The 24334-nt window shown below is 37.7% G+C and overlaps 1 protein-coding gene across 4 annotated transcripts in view; it reads right to left on the bottom strand.

The window, feature by feature from the left end:
- Positions 1 to 24334, bottom strand: part of ABCA1 (ATP-binding cassette A1) — an 82058-nt gene that overhangs the window by 42508 nt on the left and 15216 nt on the right. For all 4 annotated transcript variants that reach the window (XR_013252118.1, XR_013252119.1, XM_077385574.1 and 1 more), the window contains 9 exons: positions 18038 to 18098; positions 17801 to 17887; positions 14349 to 14581; positions 13836 to 13950; positions 13656 to 13745; positions 11929 to 12149; positions 11682 to 11794; positions 8131 to 8237; positions 3083 to 3145 (listed from right to left, as the gene is read on the bottom strand). Coding sequence is in view for 2 of the 4 variants with exons in the window: in XM_077385574.1 (XP_077241689.1) it covers positions 3083 to 3145; positions 8131 to 8237; positions 11682 to 11794; positions 11929 to 12149; positions 13656 to 13745; positions 13836 to 13950; positions 14349 to 14581; positions 17801 to 17887; positions 18038 to 18098 (1090 nt within the window). In the remaining 2 variants the exon portion in view is untranslated. The remainder of the gene's footprint in view (positions 1 to 3082; positions 3146 to 8130; positions 8238 to 11681; positions 11795 to 11928; positions 12150 to 13655; positions 13746 to 13835; positions 13951 to 14348; positions 14582 to 17800; positions 17888 to 18037; positions 18099 to 24334) is intronic.

Raw genomic sequence — 24334 nt, forward strand, 5'->3', positions numbered from 1 at the left:
AGATTTATGCACCAACAATTATCCACAATAGAGGCCACCAAATAGATGACCTAGATCATCCACGGTAGGTTTTAAATTTTGGTTTAGGTCATCAGCGGAACAGAAAAAATTGAGTTTCGGTACGAAATTTCAGCTGAAATCTTGTAAAATAATAGAAACAATTCGATACAAAATCACGGCAGAAATCCAGATAAGATTCTTCGCCGCTGGTTATTCTTTTTATTTTTATCATTTTCTTTAAAATTATCTTAAAGGAATCTCGTTGTTCTTATCGTTTGAATTCCCGGTTTGGCAACCAAGAGGGGGGTGAATTGGTTGTCCTTAAAAAATTTGACCTTTTTGAAACCTTTCCAATTTCACTTAGTTTTAACCTTTCCTAATCAAGTTAGTTTAGTTAATTAAACTTAATAGCAATGATGTGATTTTGAATACCTAGTTGATTCACAAACTTGATTAGAAGAATAAAAGGCCTAATTAGCAAGAAGAGAATATCCAATTCAATTTTAAGTGATTTTTTGTAAAATTCATATCTCCTTCGTTTCTTATCGGATTTCAAAGTTCTTGTACTCTACGGACAAGAGAACAAGATCTATTTGTTAAAAATATTTGAAAATGATTTTGACCAATTATTATAGCATTAAGGTCAGTTGTCAATAAGCAAGTGCCAAGTTGGTGTTTTTTCATGTTTGAGTTCACTTTGGCACTTGGGCTTTGGATCCACTTAGTTTTGGGTATCTTTTGAAAACACTTTGGGTATCTTTGAGTGTGCCTTGATAAAAAATAAGTTCAAGAGAGAATGAAATACATTCTACCATTTTGTGCACTTTTCTTGAATGACTTGAACTTCTTTAACTAGCCTTCATTGGATCTCCTTTTAAGTTCATGGAATGCTTGTGGGGTCTTTCACTCAAGCTCCTTACTTTGACATCTTCCAAGGATAATGCCACCAATGTGTTCAAGCTCGTTTGACCTTTGTGCATATTGATCCTCAAGATTTGGCCTTCAATGATGTTCTTTGAATGTTCACTTGCTTGGGATGCTTGAAATTGAGCTCCACCTTGAATGTACCTCCAAGGAATGATTGATCCAAGTATGTTCCAGCTCCTTTGACATGTGTTTGGTTCATCATCAAGCTTTTGGCCATAGTACAATGATTGTGCTAGAGTGAATCAATCTGTGAATATCATGTCTATAGCACAACACTCAAGGCATCTCCTCAATCCATAAGGGACTAATCAATTTGGGATTGTTAGCATCAAAACAATAAGATGATTAGTTGAACCCATGGGAACCCTTAGGCTAACAATCTCCCCCTTTTTTATGATGATTGTTAAAGAGTTTGTGAGGCTAGTTTATTCATTACTTGTAGTATGAGGGGTATTGTAGTCTTTGTACAAGGTTGCCATACTTTGGGCATATATACATCAATTACATGGGATGGGAGGACTCCTTAGTGGAGAATCCCTAATCTTCTCCCTCACTCTTCTTCTTCTTCTTTCCTTATCCTTATCTATTCTAACATGGTATCAGAGCAAAGATCCTAAAAAGTAAGGAAGGAAGAGTTCCCATTCACATTTCTCACTCTCTCTTCTCTACGCTCATTCTTACATGGTATCCTGAAGACGCGACAAGATGAGACCCCCCTCCCACCCCACGACCATTTGAAGACGCGATGAGACTCCCATGTCCTTGATTTTCCCAAAACCCTTTTTGGGTTCATCCTCCTTAGTGCATCCCTAAACCCTAACCCTAAATCCATAACCCTAAACCCTATTCTCTAACCCTAGCTCACCCTAGACTCTAACCCTTCCCTTCGTGTGAGTTCATAAACCCCACCATTTCTTGGAAATACCACTTGTAGGCCTATCCCTCTTTCAAAAAAGAAGAAGAAAGAAAACCCAAAAAGATCGCTTCTTGTAGATTCTTTTCCCTCTTTTCTCCATCCAACTCTTTCTTTTCTTATTCTTTTTTGAAGAAATAGAAGAGAATAGATGAGAGGAGATAAGATTAGTGATTCCAAACCACAAAGAGAAGAGAGGAAGAAGAAGTTCAAGCCAAAGTTGCTCAAATTTTTTTTTTTTACTATTCACGTTATTGTTCACGCGCACTGTTCATCCTTATTTTTAGCATCCTTTCCCTTGTCACAATATAAGAGACCTACTTACTAAACCTAGCACACTAAATAAAGAAATAATGTCTCAATTAAAAGAAAAAAACTAACTAATTAAAATAGAAACAACGACTAAACTAAAAATAACGCCACATGGCCCATGGCCCACTAGTATGTGACGTCCCATGGTCCCATGCATCAATCCAAATCAGTCCAAACGTCCACGCCCTTGCTTGCACTTGTAAACCTTGAATCCTCGTCCTTCGTTGATGTCGGTTCCCATGAGTTCAGCCGTGCAACAAATCACGTTGTGTTTTTTATGCTAACATCTTGTTTGCGAGCGGAGTTGATTTTTGTCAGGGTTTCTATCGAAATGTTGATATTTCAATAGAAATTTTGCTTGTTTATAATTGAAAAGTTGCATGTTTTGCATATTTCGACCGAAACATTAACGAAATCTCACAATTCCGGGCGAAATCTGGTATTTTTCCTAAACCAAGTGGAATTCGTTCCGGTAGCAAGCCATAGTCGAAATGTTTCGGCTGAAACAAAATGTTTCGGCCGAAATTTTAAAACATGTACCAATGTAATCATACAGCCCCGCTTGTTACTGACAAACCATAGAGATTATAAAGCAAGAGAAGGAACATGGATATTCAACCATTCAGAAAAAGGAACATGGATATTCAACAATGCAAAATCTCAGAACCAGCCACTCAAAGAATGATTATTATTTATTCCAATACTAACAAAAGGACTTGAAAATAAAAATGCAGTCGTCAAAAATAAGATAATATACAGCAAGTATCCTGAGAATCATATAAATACGAACTGGAAATGGAGCAACCCACAAGTACCTTCTAAATAAAAACATATGAAGAGTAACTATCGAGCACTTTTGGAAAAATAGCAAAACACAAATGAATTTAATACCTACATAAACAAGCACAAATTGTCTCTAATTACACTCACCGTTAATTCTGGAAAGAGAACATCATTTTGTGGGCAGACACCCAGTCCCTTCCGTATCTCATCCTAATGAACAGAGACAATTGTTTATAAATACAAATGAAAAAACAGAAGGATACAGCTATATTGGTAAAAGTATCCATTGAGAGTATGAGATAAAACAAAACTATTAGACCATCAAATTAATAAAATCATAAGCGCTATAGTTCCCTGATACACTAATTGACTAAAAGAATATGACAAGACAACACAATAATAGGAGAAAATTCTAAGAAATCCTTTTACAAGATAAATAAAACAACCATATTAATCCAATGGAGCATGCAGTTCATTAAGATCGTGTTTGGCAACCATGAAAAAATTATTCCATGGAATATTCATGGGCCCAATTCTCGAAGATGAGAGAGAGAGAGAGAGAGAGAGAGAGAGAGAGAGAAACTTGAGAGGAAAATAGTGGAGAGGGCAACCGTGAAAATATATTCCATGGAATATTTGTGGGGCTAATTGTGAGCAATGGGTGGGCCCATGAATATTCCATGGAATAAATTTTTCATGGTTGCCAAACATGCCCTAAGTATATGATACAAAAAACCACAGAACTTCAAATTTTAAGTACTATACACTAACGGCTATAAATTTAAACCCCATGATATGCCATCAACGCAGTTAAACATCCAGTTCCCCGAGATACGCCATAGTCATAGATGCTACATGACATGGGTTAAATTTTCCAAGCAAATGAGTTAGTACTATACTACCTACAACTACCGCATGTTTTGAGTTTAATCCATGCTAATAGTAAGTTTTCATATGAAAATAAAATATTATGTTTACTTAACCTATTTAAATTTTCATGCATTACTTGATATAACCATATTATTATGTAAAAAAAATTAAAATTTGAGTATTTTAATGAATACATAAATCTTTATTTTTAAAGTTTATCGAATCCCATACTCGATATCTGTGTCATATTCTAACACTCATACCCGACACATACATACGTGTGTTCATGCAATGCTAACAAGTCAAGAAAAGTTGGATGGATTTTTGTCGGTAAATAGTGGCAAATACATAATACTGCCCACAGTGTCATTTTCTTAACATCCTTTTCTCTAAATACTAAGCAATCTACTATATACAAACAACGAAGATGGGAAAATGGGCTCCAAATATTGAAGGCATTGATCGAAAAGTTTGTGTCCATTAGAGATGTACGACAATGCAAAGTAAATAAGTAAGGGTTTCTAATCTTCCCTTGTTATTCCCATCCATCTAGGATTTCGGTCCATCTCCTATGGCTATAGCTTTTTTCTCTGGACAGCTCTTAATTGAAAATTCCTAAAATCAACAAATAATCTGCAAAATGTCAGCGCATAAGTTTTGGGAACATCCTATGGAAAATCCCCTCCAAAAATTCTAATGGTATACTTGGTCTTCCAAGTCCGGTTTTTCTTTTAGGCTTTTTTAATGGCCTTATAGGCATATCTATCTTTTTCTGTCTGGTGGACTTTGGGAATTTCTGATGTCACCCATGGGTAATAAGAGGGAGAAAGGCCTTTGTAAAATAAATTTTTCCTTCTACTATTTGGTTGATTTGAAAGAAATGGTATCCTAGATCCTATTTACGACTCCTCCAATAGCCAAACAGATTAATTACTTCCATTATATTTGAAATTTCTGAAAGAGTCAGTTTTAGATTGTTTGAATGTGCTAAGAGTTAGGAAAGTTTAAGAAGTCTTTACATTACTTTGTTAATCTAATTATTTTCTTTTTAAAAAACTGAGAAATACAAACACAGCCCGTCAAGGTATTACGGTTCTGTCAGAGAAGAGAAGTGTAAGCGTTATCAATCCGAGATGGGCACCACCCAATGTGGGGACTCTCAAATTAAATTTTGCCGGCAGCAGTTCCATGGGAAATCCTGGACCTGCAGGGATCGGAGGGGTGCTTCGTGATTCAGAGGGGCAGATAATTATGACTTTCTCTGGTCCGGTTGGAACTTGTGATGCAAATGAGGCGGAGGTTAGAGCTTTACTATTTGGCCTTGGATGGCTTCGCACTCACAATTTGGGATCCTTAATAGTGGAAGGGGACTCTTCAAATGTCATTGCCTGGGCATCTAACCGTCGTGGTGGCCCTTGGTGTCTTGCTCCGGAGATTGATGAGATTCGGGATCTAGTGCAACTATTACAGCCGACCCTACAACATAAAAGGCGTTCGGCAAACTCTTTGGCTGATCATTTAGCGAAAGAAGGGGTGGTCCTTCAGGTCAATATTGTTGTATTTAACTATGTAGTGGCGTTGACCACTTGATACTCTTTTTTGTTTTTGGGACATCTTGTCGCTCTTCCTGTATCATAGTTTCTTGGAATATATTGTTACTGTTACCTTTCAAAAAAAAAAAAAAGGGGACCGCAACAAAACAAAAAACCAAAACAAAGCAATAGAAGGAAAGAAAAATACAAACTAGGCATCACTCATGCCAAATCCTCAAACTAGAAGATGACACACCAAGATTGGCCAAACGATTGGCAGAAGTGTTTTGTTCTCGATGAATATGGAAGCAGAAAAACTCAACAAATCAAAAATCTCTCTAAACAATAATCAAAATCTCCAAGGAAGGGGAAGGGGTGATATCCCTCCTAAGCCACCAAATTGTGTTGAGGGAGTCATCCACAACCCACAACCCACAACTTTTCAGCACCACTTGGGGATCCTAATTTGTTTCCAATTCCACACAGCCCAAACTTTAATCCTCATCGCATTAAAGTCTCAACAAGGACCTACAAAGGAAAGGATAATCTGTGAATTAGGGTTGGAGGGAGGGGGAGAGAGGAGAATACAGCACTAAATTGAATCCAGTTACATGTTTTGCATATTTCGACTTAAACATTAACGAAATCTCAAAATTCCGGGTGAAATCTGGTATTTTTCCGAAACCAAGTGGACTTCGTTTCGGTAGGAAGCCAAAGTCGAAATATTTCGGCTGAAACAAAATATTTCGGCCAAAATTTTAAACCAAGTATCAATGTAATCATACAGCCCCGTTTGTTACTGACAAACCATATAGATTATAAAGCAAGAGAAGGAACATGGATATCCACACAGCCCAAACCTTATTCTATGTATATTCTATATACATAGAATATATATATCGTGGGGATGGAATTCAACTGTCACAAACTCCATCTCCTCTCTAGTTCTTTATTCTTTTCTTCCACTCTTTCTCGCCTTCATCTCCCATGACTTGGGCGGTCACATCAAAGAGATCTTATTTTCTTTTACTTTAGCATTATATCAAATCCATGATCTATCATAGCCCTATTATGATTTCTGTTTTTTATTCTTAAAACCCTAGATTTATCTTCTGTCTTTGTTTCTCTTGAATCTTTTGTGAGAACAAACTGTAGGGTTAATATATTCTTCTTTTGATGATAAATCATGTGAAGTATGCACTACCCTAAGTGTGTACCGAAGTGCTTGTGTGTGAGCTGCTGTTACTTTGTGGAATGGTGTGCCCACATGTGACTGTACTCGCTTCATGTGGAGACTGGTGTCCCTCCTTGTGGACTGTTGGGCCTTTGAGTGGGTTGGTGGGCCTTCATGTGGCCTGTTGTGCATCCTTGTGTACAACAGTATTCTACCTTCATGCTGGCCATTGTGCCTTCTTGAGCGGACTGTTGTGCTTCCAAGTTGGCCACTTACATCTTGTGGACTGTTTTATTCATAGTTGCCAGAGTGGGAGGCGAGTGCGAGAAACGATACGGGAAGCGAAAACAGGAAACGAGGAGTTTAGAAAAGAGAAAAGCGGGAAGCGAAAAGCTCTTAAGGAAAGAAAAATGTATGGGAAGCGTCATCAAAAATAAACATTAAGTATGTAATAAGCCTTGTTGGAACTGAACAAGAAGCACATAGAAAGAATAGGGTTGTGGTAGGTTAATGTAGGTAAGGATTACAACTTTACAAGTAGAAAGAAGACTTCACGACTAATTAGAAAAAAAATCGACGTAATTTTCATTTGAAATTTAAGATTAGTTTTCAATTTTAAATGCAGTATTTTTTTTATACGCTCCTTCAGCATTATCAAAATGAGAAAATAATCTTTTAGGAAGATATTGCAACCTAAATAGGAAATGTACTCTTAATTAAGAGGAAATACGTAGGAAACGTTTGGGAAGGGAGCTTCCCCTAAGTTTGGGAAGCGAGAAGAACTTCACTTCCGAAGCAAGTTACGGGGAAGAGAGCTTCCCATCCAACTAGGAAATTTCCGGTAACTATGGTTTTAACTTTGAGTGGGGCTGTTGTACCTTCTTGTGGACAGCCACCTACCTTCGTATGGACTGCTCTCATCTGGGTTGTGAAGTGTGGTGTGGACTGCATTCTTGTCAGCTGTAGATTGCCCATGTGGAATATGCTACCTTGTTTCCCTAATTCGTGATTGTATTGCATTTGTGAAGAATGGTTAGTGTCCTACATTACTGCCCTAATTATATTTGTCCTATCTTCATGTGGAGTACATGGATTAAAATATCAGTATTGTACTGGTCGTATCTGTTGGGCACAGTCCATATTCACCCTAATATCAGTGTTGTTTAAAAGTCTCACCCTAATATCCATTGAGCCCCCCTATTAGTCATTAGCTTTTTTAGTGGCTTGCAAGCTCCATGCAAGGATTGAAATTTCGGTTTCGGTTTCGGCCTCAGTCGAAAACGAAATTTTGGTGGAAATTTCGGTGAAAATCTTACAATTTTGGGCAAAATTTTTATGTTTCGGTTTTGGTTTTAAATTTCAGTCAAAATTTCGGTCGAAATTTCAGTACTTCAGTCGAAATTAAAAACTACGGCTCCATGCCAACAAGCTACTGACGTTTGGTGAAGTTAGCAAGACTAGAAGCGTTTTTTACCACCAGTTTACAAGAATAGAATTCAAATCTATGCATATAAATCATGGTCATGAATTTTGAGAACTTTATCTTGAAAAACAGATGGGACAATAAATAATCACAAACAAAAGAAACAAGTTCATGTGCTCAAAGGACATAACCTTACCATATCTGTCCTAATACTTTTTCCAAACACCAAAGCATCACCAGAAGTCGGAGGAAGAAGGCCAACAAGCATAGAAATGGTTGTGCTTTTACCAGCTCCATTGTGTCCTACAAAGTAAGAAAATATCAGTATCATCAATCAAAAGAAGTACTACCTATAAAACACAAATAAGTTTTCTGATAAAAGAAAATCATAAACAGATTATTCAGAAAGGCCTAAGAGGGTTTAGATTTAGTCCTTGACTTTGCCTCGTAGTTGATGGTCAAGATTAGGTTAACTCCCTATGACTTTCTAACTGCCACAACTGCTTTGGAAAGTGTGCAAGTTTTTGCTTCTCTGTAATGCTATCTGTAGGAGTCACAATCCTAAGTTTGGGGATGCCCAATAGTTTACAATTTCAGAGTTGAGAGATTTGATTTCATTCAGTACCTTAGGTCCCCTGGTTTTATTCCCTTATGTCCCCTTGAAGGGTTTTCAGTTTAGGAAATAAGCTTAAGCCCAGTAATCCCTCAAAACAATTCTCCCATCGCTCTGTTAAGACAGTATTGGAAGTTCAGTTGAGTCATCCACATAGATACATAACAAAAATGTACCATTTTTCTCAAGTCGCCTGAGCTTCTGAAAGAATTGATGACTGGTCTAAAATGAGACGAACCACAACTCTTTGCTACAACTCACAGAGAAATTCTTCCGAGTCTATAGATTAAAAAAACAACCTACCAAGACGAACAAAGTAGCAGACTAGCCATTTGACCCGATAAGGTTAACCCCTTGTAGACGGAGGTCGACCAATTCCCATAATGAAATAAACTGAGAGAGCATATGCATGCCCGAGGTAAGGTTCCTAAAAGTACCATACTACAATCCTCGCCAATACACTACAAATCTAGAATCATATTTTGCAATTATGAGTGGTAGTCTTGTAAATATACATGTCTTAATATAATAGGGGGAAAGTGAGAAATTGACAATGCTTCTCTCTTCTACCATAATTTCTCCATCTCTCTTCTCCCCTTCTTTTTCCACTTCTCTTCTCTTCCTTCTATAGATCTGATCCAATTTTACACCCTTCACACATCATCTCAGTCATTGCTTCAAGTGTCTATTCGTGATCAAGAGGCCATTGATGATGTTCCTCCATAGAAGGTCTCTAGAAAAGAGGTTGGCTCATCTCCTAGTATCACACGACTACCAAACACTCAAGATCGTACTACTAGTTACTTTGACCGTGGAAGAATTACAAGAGGTAGAATCTCACACTTAGATAATATACTTCAAGAAGTTCTAAATTTTTATGAAGATATTAGTATGTAAATATTAATTTTTCTTAATTATATATTTGAATTAAAGGGAATACTAAAGGAAGAGGATGAGGATGAAGAGAACGTTCTTTTGACACAAAGGAAAAGAAAACGATGGCAATCTCTTCCTATTTTATTACACTTGAAAAAAAAAGTTGTGTTAACTTTGATATTTGACATTTTAATTAATCATACCCGAAGAAAAAGAGAAAGATGACTTCATCTCTTTCTATTTTATTAGACTTGAGAACATTTTGCATTAACTTTGATATTTGATATTTTGATTAACGGTTGGGAGTTGGATTTGTATGTAATTTGGTTATGTTGGTTAGAATTTTGATTCATTAATGGTAGTTAGATTTGATTTGCATGTCGCTTGGAAACTTGAATTTACTTGTTTTAAAATTTACATACATTGAAAAATAGATTATTAAAACTTATTTGGAAACTTGAATTTATTTGCTTTTAAATTCAACAAACATTGAAAAATGTATTACTAAAACTTGTTTCAAATTGTTACTAATTCTCTATACAAACATTGAAAAATATATTATTAAAACTTTTTTTCTAATTGTCACATTATAATTATTTTATTTGCTATATTTTTCAATTCTTACGCTTCCTATTCACTTCCTTGACAATTTCTTTTATTCTTACGCTTCCTATTCACTTCCTTGATACTTTATTTTATGCTTCCCCATCATTTCCTACGATGTTTCCTCAACCCTTTATGCTTATCACTTCCTCCCTTACCGAGAACCCTCGCTTATCCCTTCTGCATCCTGCACTGGAAACTATGGTTTAAATCTCCTGTCTAAGGCTTCAGTAGCATGTAGAACACATAATAATACATGGTTTATAATGGAGAATATTTACTGATCACATTCTGTCTTAGGTATTTATGCAAATATAGAATAGAGAATGCAAATTCTATTAGGCATGTAAGATGTGCAAATCTTATCTACAGATGGGTTACTGCTATTTACTCCTATCTAGGACATTATATGTATACATTTGTACAACTTCAAAGAAAAGACTAAATCACCCATTTATTCACATAAAATATTCTAAGAAAGCGTCAAAAAGGTCATCAATTGTCACTAGGACCAAAACCACTCAAAGTCAATCAAAAGGGATCTTAACATGGTGCAGAAGTTCGCAGAGGAGTGGTGACTAAACTAAATGGTTAGACCCTTTGTTCTTGGATCCCAAGCTAAAAAAAGCGCCAGAGTTTGACCTGACTACATAAGCATATCCAACGGAGTTGCTTCCGAACCACAAATTTGCAAACTTTTGCAGATCTATTTTTTCGACAAAGGAAGAAAATAAGAAAAGCATATTGATGCAGATACGCAACTCAACTCAACTCAACTCAACAAAGCCTTTGTCCCAAACTAGTTGGGGTCGGCTAAATGAATCCTTTAGAAAAAATTCATGAAGGTAAAAGGAATCTACCCAGCTCTAATCCTGGTTATAGTTGGGGTCTTCTAGGTGGATCATTTTCTTCCATTCTATCCTATCCAAGGTCATGTTCTCTGTTATGTTCCTAGCTATCAAGTCTTTCCTCATTGTTTCAACCCAAGTTGAGTATCTTGATGCATATATTAGGATTTATTTCCATATTATTTAGTTTCTAGGATTTTTATTTCCATGTTATTAGTTTCTAGGATTTTATTTTCCATGGAAGTTTATTTCCATCGCATTGCCTATGTATAGGCCTCATTTTATTAGGAATGATAACTTTGAGGATTATTGAATTGAATTGATATTTCTCCCCTGTACAGATTTCTTTCTTCCTCTCTTCTTCGACTTCTCTTCTTCTATTAGTCCCTCTCTTCTTCTCTTCCCCTATTCTTCTTCTACTTCTCGCTGAATTCTTCTCTTCTACTTCTAATCTTCTCTTCTTCTTCTTCTTTCTCCTCTTTCTTCTAATTCCCTTCCCGATCCTACATCACATATCTAATCCCAATTGTGGTATGAAATTGAGAGCTAAAGCTAATCCTTATCAATTTTTACAAAATGTTCTAGTAGTAGAAAATTAATTTTAATGCCAAGAACTAACTATAATCATTCAAATATTTTTATGTAAAAAATTTTCAGATAATAATTATACATTATAGAAACAATTGACAACAGCTTGACAAAATATTTCAAATTTAAAAAAAAAAATATATATATATATATATATAAAGTAAGATAAATATTTTGACAAATCGTACAATTAAAATAAAAAGAAATGAACAAGCACACCTAGAAGAGCAAGAATCTGATTTTCATACAAGGTGAGTTGTAGTGAGTTCACAGCAGAACACTTCCCCTTTGTAGTCTTGTAAACCTTATGCAGATTCCTAATCTGGATACATCTGAAAATAATAACAAGTCATCAACGAGAAAATAGGTCAAACCTTCGACGTAACATTGAAGTGAACTTTAGAATCCATACCACTTCCAAAGTAATATTAATAATAAAACAAAAACAATATTTGAGAACTTCTACCGGCCATCAAGTTCTTGTTGTTTCATATCCAAGCTTATTGCTTCAATAGCATGTTCACGGGTATCTTTAACAGCAAAGGTCGCCTCATTTTCCCCCAGCATATCATTAATTTTAACTTCTGGATTGCTAGATTGATGATGAACTGTGCTTTTCTTTCCCCAGAAGCACCTAGTGAATAAAAAGTTCCATGGACGATGCACTCCATTTTCTCCTGGAAGAACCTAATTGAAACACAAAAATTTTCAAATTTAAATGTCAAGATATAGTATAACACATAAACTATGAGGGCAAGTGTTTGAAAGGTGAAGAGAAGGTTAGGGAATTATGAAAATAGATTGAGACACATTACACACTAGGAAACAAATGAATATGAAGTGTTCCAACTCTGAATGAAAATCTTGAACAATGTAGCAAAAACTTTTTAGTGAGGTTATGGAAATAAAAGAAGCTTTCTCAGCCGTATGAGTTTACTTCATGAATGAGAGATGAGAGGAATGCATGTCAAGAATAAACATAATGTAAGAAAAGGGTCTTAAGCTTCTTGATCAACAAGCTTGATTCTACATATATAGCATGCACACATGTGCCCAGTTGAGGGATGGGTGCACATATCAATTTTGTGGCATAACCATGGGCTATTCCATGTCTGTGCTAATAATGGCAACCCCAGTAAATATAAAATGGAGGGATCATTACACAAAATATGGGGAAGGGCATACTAAAAATTTTGAATTTAGCACTAATGAGTAACATCCTGTAGAGGGTCAATTACCCAAGAACTGCAAGTGTCAGTTGCAGTAGGATTACTGGGGACAGTAGGACTCCTAGTTGCATACTTGCAGTAGAACTACAAGTGACAGTTGCAGTAGGACTGCAAGTGAACTGCAAGCTGAAGTTTTAATTCCCTAGGTGATCCAAACTCATAACTTGTCTTTCCCCTCAGGACTCGTAGTATAATATGGACTCTAGGCCCACGAAATTTGCAGGATCCCCTTTGGTGATTTTTGAGCCCTAGGTAACGTGGACAGTCCCCACAACTAGGATAATAAAATGTCCGAAAATATAAATAAACCTAGCTAAAACTAAAAATAAACCACTAATCTAGAATGTCTAATATTATCGAAAGAAAAAAAACGGCCTCTCAAGTGGGGGCTGTTTCACATCACAGAGCCTCTTCGAGAGCGGCAAAAATTCATTGTAGGTTCACAAGGATGAGCATTCGAAAGATAATCCAGGTAATATAGGTGGAGAAGGCATAAGACATAGCCAAGCTCGAGTTATCATTGCTTTATCACACTTCTATGGTTTAGGAACCAATATGACTGAAAACAAGAGCTCTGTTGGACGGCTTAAGATATTCTAAAAACCTGGGTTTGAATGATATTTGGATAGTCTGATAGTCAAGTTTTGGTTAACCTCATCAAAGGCACAGATAATCCTCAGGCTATCATCAAAGTTGTTATCCTATCGGAATCACACGTCATGATATCTCATTTATACAGAGAGGGGAATTGGGTTGCTGCTTCCCTTGCCAACCATGCTTGCATCTCTCCCTGTTGAATGAATTTTATTGGACTTTGAGCTTCCTTGCAGCAGAAGAGCCATTAGTTGTGACCAATAAGCATTATGTATATTCGGATTAGATATTTTTTCCTCCTCCGGTTGCCTCTTGGAGGCTTGGTTTTTTAAACAGTTTATGAAGAAAGGATGGAATTTAGAAGAAATACCTTATCCAGGTACAGCCCAATGCCACAGTACAACACTGTGTCAAGAATCATCATAAGGATGCACACCAGAAAGTTCACTCCGGAGGAAGCCTACAAGTATTTGGTTTGAAATTTCATTGAATGGAAAAGACGAAGGATAAAACGTAAAATCATACTAGAGGTTTTACATACAGAACATACCTGCCATATATTGCTCCAACGGACTCCAACATGAGCGCGCTCATAATCGGCAAAGTTTACTGTCCCAAGAGCAAAGGCCGTGGGAGAAAGCAAAGAAGCTAAGACTTTCAATATCCTAATGATAAACACATTTAACTGAGTTTGCATTGCGATTTAAGAAACAAAATTTTCTCCTAGAAGGGTTCATTTAGAAAAGCACAACAGCATCATTACCAACTTCTCCAAAAGCTTAAGCTGTTGGAGAAAGGCGTTATTTGTCTTTTATACTTTAACACTCCCCCGCACGTGTGGCCCACTTGGCAAACACTTGACACATGTGGTCCCTCTTTGGGCCGACCATCGCATGTGGATTTTTGCTATCCAGGAGGTTTGAACTCGAGACCTTTGGCTCTGATACCATGTTAACTTACCAACTTCTCCAAAAGCTGAGCTTAAGCTTTTGGAGAAAGGCGTTATTTATCTTTTATACTTTAACACCATTCAAAAAAAAAGAAAAAAAAAACCACTACTAACATGGGGACGGCAGGATCGTTTACTGTATAATAAGGGAAGAAGGCTCCAATAAACGAAAGAGTGCCCACGGCAACAGCTGTTTTAGCTCGTGAAAAGAATGTTGAGATCAAAAAGGAAAGCATGATTGCACTGAGACCAAATAAAAAGAAGTACGTAAACACCACCGATTTATCGCTATATATGAAAAGGCTGCTCATTGTGCAGGCCGTAATGATTCCAGAAGTAATTGCAAACTGCACAAATAACCAAATATTAGACAAATGAGTATTCCATTAGAACACTTTCTGTAGTTAAGAAAAGATCAAAAAATAAAAAAGTAGGAAACCAGTTCCACAGAGAAAAATGGTTAAATAAGCTCTCAGAATATGAGGATGTAGACATTTTAAAAAAAGAGCATGTGTGATTTTTTTTTATTTTTTTTGAATGATAGCGTATAAGAATGTTAGGCATGACTATTGAGACACTTAAAACTTGTCGTTTCTAATGAAAGTCAATAGCTCGATGGTAGCTTAGCATACTCTACGATAAGAAGATATGGATACGGATAAGGACATACGAATCATCATTTCCAAATTCTAGGAAATTGATACAGTGGTTCCATACCATGAGTTGCACAAGACATGTGTAAATAAAATAATGTCAAATATAGCTAGCTTAACTTAGAAGATGGAAATAACAGAAAATTTAAAATAGCATCCATAGGACTCAAATACTCAAAATTATAATTGAGAATGTGTGACATAATCAAGCAAGAAGATCGATAGTTATTTCAAGGAGATTCACATAAGTTTCCAGGATTATAGTTATTATGACTGACATAAGTATCCATGAAGTATTTGAGTATGAGTATTGGTATTGTACCGTGTCGGACAAGATATGCAGAACCTAAACAAGTATCCACGTATCATAGGGCATAGTTATTAATTCCATTCTGTTCCGGAAAGGCTCTCCGAAACTTCTCGTCCTAGAAACAGTTTCGGAAAAGAAATCTGAAGAAGACAATATAGTCGAAATTCCGAAGATTATGGACTCTATAATGCAGGACGACGTGCCATGGTATATGTTATTTGCAGATGACATAGTATTAATTAGTATTAATTGAAGAAACCAAAGCAGGAGTTAATACTAAAAAAGAGTTATGGAGTTTATGAAGAAAGGTTTTAGACTGTGCAGGACTAGGACAGAGTATATGAAGTGCACTTTAGTAATGTAAGGAGGCAAGGCGAGGATGTAGTAAATATGACTGGACAAGAAGTACCTAAGAGGGATATCTTTCGCTATCTTGGTTCAATCCTACATAAGGAAGGAGAGATTGAAGAGGATGCTAACCACAAAATATGAGCAGGTTGGTTGAAGTGGAAGCATGCTTCAGGAGTTCTGTGCGATCGTAAAATACCTACCAAGTTGAAGGGAAAGTTGTATAAGACAGCTATGAGGCCAGCCATGTTGTACGGCTCATAATGTTGGGCCACCAAGAAGCAGCATGTGCATAAGATCAGTGTAGCAGAGATGTGAATGCTTAGATGGATGTGCGGCCACACAAGGGTAGATCGAATTAAAAATGAAGGCATCCCTTAAAAGGTGGGGGTGGCACCAATTGAGGAGAAGATGAGACAACACCGCTTAAGACGGTTTGGGCATATCCAACACAGGCCTTTAGATGCTCCAGTGAGAAGAAGTGACTCGTGCCAAGTTGATGGAGTAAAAAAGAGGTAGGGGCAGATGGAAAACACCTTGGGTAGAAACAGTGAGGAAAGACTTGAGGGCTAGGAACATAACAGAGAACATGACCTTGGATAGGATAGAATGGAAGAAAATGATGCATGTAGACGAACACAACTAGTGTCAGGATTAGACCTAGTCAATTTGAGCCAGGTAGATCCTTTCACCTTCTTCATGAAAATTTTCTAAAGGATTCATTAGCCGACCCCAACTAGTTTGGGATAGCTGAGTTGAGTTGAGCTGAGTTGTATGGACTCTATAATCCATTTCAGATGTCTAAAATGGCATGATTCTAGAACTTCACACATTTCTTATCATTTGGGATAGAAAATTGTGATTTTTGGGTCATTTCAGGTACTACAACCCTCTGATTGGAGGTTTGAAATGCATCGAAAACCCCTATTTCGATTTTTTGTGATTTTTCTTTTTCTTTTTGAGATTTCTTTTTCGATTTCTTATACAACACTGATCTAGAACTACGGACAACTATATTGCTGCCCTCAAAGTGATTTGAAGACGTACTATTTTCTTTTGTTATTTCTCATGGTTTTCTCAGTAAATTTCTAGCTATGATTTGTGGACACGGATACGGACACGAAGTGTCGGACACGGCAAACCCCCAAACTATAGAAACAGGGACATGGCTAAATAGAAAGTATAAGTAATCATGATTTGTGGATATGGATTCGTGTGTCCAGTTTCAACAAGGATACGAGTTGTGTAAATGAGGTAAACACAATATTCAATAAAAAACAGAATTTCACACTTGACACGGTACAAAAACATGTCCATACACCCACATTAAGTCTAACACTTCCAGCAATACAAGTAAAAGTGTCCAAAGCTTTCGACACATGTGGACACGCGTGTCATGTCGGACACGCATGTCATGTCGAACACGGCTAGACACATGAGTAGGCATTAAATTCGAAGTGTCGGTCAAATCATAGATTTCCAATGAATTTGGGCCTATTCTAAGATCATCCATTACTTTAGCTCCCTCTAGATCAAAAGATCCAGCACGGGATGATGGTGGAGTTGTGCCAGAACATCACGATAAAACGATTGTATTGCGAGAAAATAACATTTGGAGGAAACTTGATGCAAGTGCATCCCAACCGTTCAAAGGAAGAGATCTTCAAAGCCATGATTGGATCAAATCGGACCATCAGATCTAGCTTCAGATGATATGGGTCGACGATCAAAGGTTGAGAAAACTTTGAAGAGTTCCTTGTTTCTTCTGACACATTTGAATACGACATTCTTTATGCATAACATGTTACGAACTTCCACCATTGAAAAAAAAAATGCTACAAACTTCCAGACAACTCGGAAGATGTTACTAATTGGTATCAGCAGCATGTAATCTAAAATTATATTTTCAAACTGCAATAAATAAAAACCAAAACGTGTGTGAGCATCACATCATTAGAACAAAAAAAGGAGTTTCACTTATTTATGAAATGTATAACTCAAATAAAAGAGCAATAAATTTATATGGTGGACATGAGGCTTGCTGTAGAACTCGAAACAACTTGTAAGTCTACAATCCAGAAATTCCCCTCAGATACCTTGATGTTATAAAAAAGTTTGCCAATGTACCAAATATCACATTTACAAGATTTCATGTCATCCAAGAAAAAACTGATAAAGTGAAATAATAGACATACAGGCAATGTCTCCAGGCAGCAAAAACCACAAAAGATAGACAGGACATGCAATAACTCTACCTGTGCAGTGTATGTTATGAACCAAGAAAGATAGAATATCTCATCTCTAAGGCCCATCATGTGCAGTCCTTCTTTTATTTTTTGTTCCTGGAATATCAAAATAAACAATAAATGTACTTGAGTCCAAAAATTGGGGCCTGGCAAGAGAGATTGCGCTGTTTTTTTATGAAAGATTTAAATAAGATAGAAAATTCTCAGAAGGAATGCCTAAATGTTATGCCATGCACGTTTCCATACCTTTTCAAAAACTGAGTAGCTGATCAAACGAGAAACCGGATAAAGAAATCCCAATAGATACCTGTTCCTCCCAAATCAGTTAAATTAGAATAGCTTGTCAGAAACTAGAATCTGGTGGGACTATTTTAGTAGAAAGGCAAAGCTAAACAATCCATAAATTCATGAACAATGGAACCGAACCTCAGCAATAAAATAGGACACATACCCAAAGAGAACAATTATGTGTGCAATTATTACAAACATAGTTGCCAAGTCCGCATCTGGGGATAATTTAACATGGTAAATGTTTTAAGATTTATGAAAATCGGGAAAATTAAATTTGAAAAGGAGTTGAGTCAACTTGAGTGAGTAACACAAACTAAATATAAACACGAGTGCTTTTCTATTTAAAATTCATACGTTATACTCAACTCAACTCAACTAAGCCTTTGTCCCAAACTAGTTGGGGTCGGCTAATGAATCCTTTAGAAAATTTTCATGAAGAAGGTGAAAGGATCTAACCGGCTCAAATTGACTAGGTCTAATCCTAACACTAGTTGGGTTTGTCTACATGGATCATTTTCTACCATTCTCTCCTATCCAAGGTCACGTTCTCTGTTATGTTCCTAGCACTCAAGTCTTTCCTCACTGTTCTACCCAAGTTGTTTTCGGTTTGCCCCTACCTCTTTTTTTACTCCATCAACTTGGCACGAATCACTTCTTCTCACTAGAGCATCCAAAGGCCTATGTTGGATATGCCCAAACCATCTTAAGCGGTGCTCTCTCATCTTCTCCTCAATTGGTGTCACCCCCACCTTTTTACGAATGTCTTCATTTTTAATTCAATCTAACCTTGTGTGGCCGCACATCCATATAAGCATTAGCATCTCCGCTACACTCATCTTATGCACATGTTGCTTCTTGGTGGCCCAACATTCTGCGTCGTACAGCATGGCTGGCCTCACAGCTGTCTTATAAAACTTTTCCTTCAACTTGGTAGGTATTTTACGATCGCACAGAACTCCTAAAGCTGCTTGCACTTCAACCAACCTACTCTTATTCTGTGGTTAACATCCTCTTCATTCTCTCCTTTATGTGGGATTGAACCAAGATAGCGAAAGATATCCCTCTTCTTACATTACTAAAGTTGCACTCCATATACTCTGTCTTAGTCCTGCTAAGTCTAAAACCTTTGGATTCCAAACTTGTTCTCCATAACTCTAACTTAGCATTAACTACTGCTTTGGTTTAATCTTTGGTTTCCTCTGCAAATAACATACACCACGACACCTCGTCCTAGATACCCTCCGTAAGTTCATCCATAACTAGAGTAAAAAGATGAGGGCTTAGAGCTGATCCTTGGTGCAATCCTATTGTAATTAAAACTCACTAGATGTGCCATCCATACTTCTGACACTAGTTCCTGCTCCATCGAACATATCCTTAATCATATCAACATATTTAGTAGGCACTTTTTTGCTTTCAAGGAACCCTATCATACGCTTTCTCCAAATCAATGAAAACCATATGGAGGTCCTTTTTATTTTCTCATACTATATATATATATATATATATATATATATATATATATATATATATATATGTGTGTGTGTGTGTGTGTGTGTGTGTGTGCGTGCGTGTACAAAATTGCTAGGCAATTTTACGGAAAGCCACTTCGCAGCTGACTTATGGAATTTGTGGCTGTTCTCATACAAAAGTTGGCCACGAAATGGCTTCCCGCGATATTGCCTAGCAAATCCTATATATATATATATATATATATATATATATATATATATATATATATATATATATATATATATATATATATATATAACTGTTTGTGAGCTCGAGCTCATATAGCTTATATGAGCTCGAGTGCCACAAACACATGGGTCCCATATTTTTTGGGGTGATTCAAAGCATTCATTTGGAAGGCCTTTACATAGATAGAGTGCGTACCAAAAAACAGGTCCATAGGATCATCCTAACCCATTCAAAAGTGGAGGGAAAAATGGACAGACACTGTTTGTCGACAAATCTGCCCATTTTTGCCCTCCACTTTTGGAGGGGTTGGGATGATCCAATGGACCTGATTTTTGGTACACACCCTATCTATGTAAAGTCCTTGCAAATGAATGGTTCAGATCACCACAAAAAATGTGGGACCCAGGTGTTTGGGAACTCGAGCTCATATAAGCTTCTATGAGCTCGAGCTCACGAACAGTGAGCCCTATATATATATATATATACATATATATATATATATATATGTGTGTGTGTGTGTGTGTGTGCGCGCGCCCGATGCACGTGGTTTACGGGTGATTGCGTGCATCCACAGGGATTAGTCCCGCCCTAAAATGGGGTGGGGACACTTTATAATCCGATGTAAAGTGATTAGGCGTTCACATAATATGTCATCAATATTATATATATATATATATATATATATATATATATATATATATATATATATATATATATATATATATATATATAGAGAGAGAGAGAGAGAGAGGAAATGGTTTGTGAGCAGCTGCTCAGATAAGCTTTATTTTGAAGGTTAGTTTACACAGCAGTAATCTGATGTAACCCTAACCATATATAGATATATAAAGCATATTATGTGAGAGATCGGATTATCGACTGTCACTTTTCCCCATCTCTTTGTCTCACAATTTCTTATACATCATCACCATCAACATGATATCAGAGCTTTAGGATTGTTCATCCCTTTTCTTCCCCACTTCATCTTCTCACACAAAAAAGAAGAAAAAAAGGAGGAAAGAGAAGTATACAGCAAACGCTAGGATGCTAGACGGATGCCCCTAGGGCCGGCCGTCAATGTCGTTGCCGGCCCCCGTGACCCGCCGTCATGGGGCACGCTCGCTGCCGCCGCTGCTGTGTCGCACGGCTTTTGTTGCCCTCCTTCGTCTTCTCCGTGCCCTGCAGCCTCCACCCCCGGTTTTGTTCCTGCTGTTGCTCGTCTTCATTGGTGTGATGATGTAAGCCGCCGCTTTTGTGTCGCACGGCTTTTGTTGCCCGCCTTCGTCTTTGTCTTCGCCTTCTCCGTGCCCAGCATCCTCCACCCTCGGTTTTCGTTCCTGCTGTTGCTAGTCTTCATTGGTGTGATGATGTAATCCTTCACCGTCACTTATGTTGATGCCGTAAGTCTCTGAGTTACTTGTTTGCCCGTCATTTAGCCTTATAAGTCCGAATATAGGAATGGTTTGGTGTGTTGATCCTTTTGAATGGTGTTGTTCGTTGGAGTTTGCATGATTCGGAGACTTGGGATCCATTCTCGCATTAGTTCTATGAAGTGAGTGGTGCTCTCCTTGTGGTTATCCTTGGTTGTGATAAGTGTTTGTAATTATCTGAAGATGGTGTTTTTATGTCTGCCTCCACTGGTTCTTACACGATGGAGATTCCGAACATACAGATGACGTCCATCAAGTTGGATGGATCTAATTATCCTCCATGGCATATGACAGTGGAAACCTTTCTCCTGGCCAGAGGAAAGGTTAAGTATGTTGAACAGGGCACCCCCAACAGTGATGATAAGTCATATGGAAAGCGGAGGCAGGAGGATGATGTGATCAAGACCCATCTGTGGAACAGCATGGGACCCAATGTTGTTGGTCCCATGATGTATCTAAAGTCATCCAAGGACATTTCGAAATGGGCTGAAACCTTGTATTCAGTAGTGAACAACTTGACTAGGATCTATGATGTGTACTCAAAGCTCCCGAATCTGAAGCGTGGGGACAGGTCAGTTTCAGAACTCTACTCCCAGTTTGTAACTATCCAAGCAGCTTGACATGTAACTGGCATTCATTCACTACTGACGCCACTATTCTGGCCAAGCGTCAATAGGATTTGCACGTAGTGCAGTTTTTGGATGCCTTAAGGCCAGAGTTTCTCCCTGTATGTCAGCAGATTGAGGGTCTAGGATCCTTTCCCTCCATTGATGAGGTGTTTTCTCGCATACAAAGATCTATGCGGATTGAGGGTTCGACTGAGCATTCGGCTGGGCGATCAGCCCTAGCTACTAAGTTGAGCACTCGCTATGATCTGCATCCAGAGTTGCAGCCTCCTAGATATGTTAGTTATGCTTCATATGCTGCGTCTGAGACCTCCGTACATCCATCATCTGGGCAGGCTAAGCAAGGTGATTCCTTAGTGATTTCTCAGGTTGGGTATGATGAGTTTTTGAGATCTAAGGATAAAGGGAAGCAATCAATTGCCACCTAATCCCAAAAAGGTAGCAATTTCTCTAATTTTCTTTCTGCTTCTGGGTTCTAGCTTATTGATTCGGGAGCATCCAACCATATGACAGGCAAATCTGATATAATTGTTTTCAATCGTCTTCTTTATTGAGTCATAGTGTTACTTTGGCAGATGGGACTACCTCTCATATCTTAGAGGTGTACCTTCCCTCACTCGGGCCTTTCATTATCTTCTACTCTTTGTGTTCCTAAATTTCCCTTTAATTTACTTTCTGTTAGTCAGTTAACTAAACATCTAAATTGTTCTATTTCTTGCTTCCCTTATTTTGTTTTCTAGATCTGAAGACTGGGAGGAAGATTGATTCGGTCGTGAGGTGGACGGCCTTTATTACCTTGATCGAACGAGGGAGAGTTCCGCTTTATGAAGCTCGATTGATTCTTTTCAGTGGCACTGCCGCTTGGGCCACAATTCAGTTGAAAAGCTTCGGAAGTCCGTCTTAGTGTCGAGTCCAGTTAGATCTTTTCAGTGTGTCCTGTGAATTGGGAAAACACCAGAGGATGTCCTTTCACTCCAAAGTAGTCAGTCATGTTTCTCGTTTCATTCTGATGTATGGGGCCCTTGTCAAACTTCATCTGTACTTGGTTTTAAGTACTTCATTACTTTTGTTGATAATTATTCATGAATGACACGGTTGTTTTTAATGAATGAACCATCTCATACCTTTTACTCTGAGATTTGTAAATATCAATGTTCCAATCGATGTTTACGTACTGATTTTTTATTTATTTTTTAGTGGTGAATATCATTAATATAAAGAGGAAGAGACCGAGAAGGTCACAACAATAGATATAGAGCGGAAATAATACAAAGTACAAAAGATCAATCACGGCGGTAAAAAATCATATTGCTCCACGCTTGCCCGGAGTACCCCATCTCGGGCTAGTTTATCCGCTACGCCGTTTGCGGACCTCTTTACGTGATAGGCTATTATAGTAGCTTCCCCAAGTCGGTCTTGAAAGTGATCATTTTCAATCCTTTATAGAGTCTCATGGTATTCTCCATAATGGCGACTAAAATCCCCAGATCAATGATCGGCCTATCGGAGGCCTCCCGATCAATGATCAGACGGTTGAGATTGACAATCGGGTTGAGGATATTGCTAACAAACATTATCAGAAGATTAATAATCCAAAGATCGTCTGAAGCGCCTATCAGATCAACGGTCCTCAACGATCTTGGCCAAATGACGGGTTTCCAGTGTGAAAACCCAAGGGGTTTCCAGTGTGAACACCCAAGGGATTTCCAGTGTGAACACCCAAGGTGTTCAACTGTGAACATGAAGTGTTTTAACGGTGAAAGATGGAAATAAGGAAATTAGTTCCAATGTGAATAACCAAAGTTAGGTAAGACTTGTATGTGTGAAAGTTGGAAAATATCTCTTTTTGTCTGTAGGCTATTTATTATGTAAGACTTGTGTGTGTGAATGTAAGAAAACTTTTTTTTTGTCTGTGGGCTTGTCTGTAGGCTCATTTATTGTTGTAAAGAGGTTCCACCTCTCTAAAAGGACCATAAATCTCATTGAAGAGCATCCCACTTTGAGTTAGAATTCCTTGTTTGGAGAAGTGTTCTCCTCTTTATCTTCTTTGCTTTGAAGGAAGGAACTGAAAGCTTCCATGGTGTAGCTTCTCCACCTGCTTCAGTTTTTCAATCTTGTTCTATGCAAGAGTATCCTCCAAGAAGCAGCCACTTCTCTGCTTCAACATCATTCCACCACCTCAATACCATCTCCAAGTTAGCAGCAACTCCCACCCTTGTCCTTCATCTTCTCCCTCTTGAAAATTCCAACCAAGCCTTTAGTTCCTTCTCCCTTTTCCAAACCAAAATTTTCTACTTCGCTTCTCACTACTATCATCTCTGTACCTAGCCCTCACCAAACCCAAATCCTTTACAATACCTCCTTAAACCACCATTTATTTTCCCTTCTTAAACCCTCATCCTATCCTCACCAAAACAACCACTTTCACTTCTAGGTTGCCTTCCATCATTGTGCCTGTACCTCCCAACCATGGTTTTAAATTTCGATCGAAATCC

Source organism: Tasmannia lanceolata, unplaced genomic scaffold, assembly GCF_043159265.1.
Source record: "Tasmannia lanceolata isolate RefF3 unplaced genomic scaffold, GAP_Taslan_0.1 ptg000007l, whole genome shotgun sequence".
In the NCBI taxonomy this organism is placed as follows: domain Eukaryota; kingdom Viridiplantae; phylum Streptophyta; class Magnoliopsida; order Canellales; family Winteraceae; genus Tasmannia; species Tasmannia lanceolata.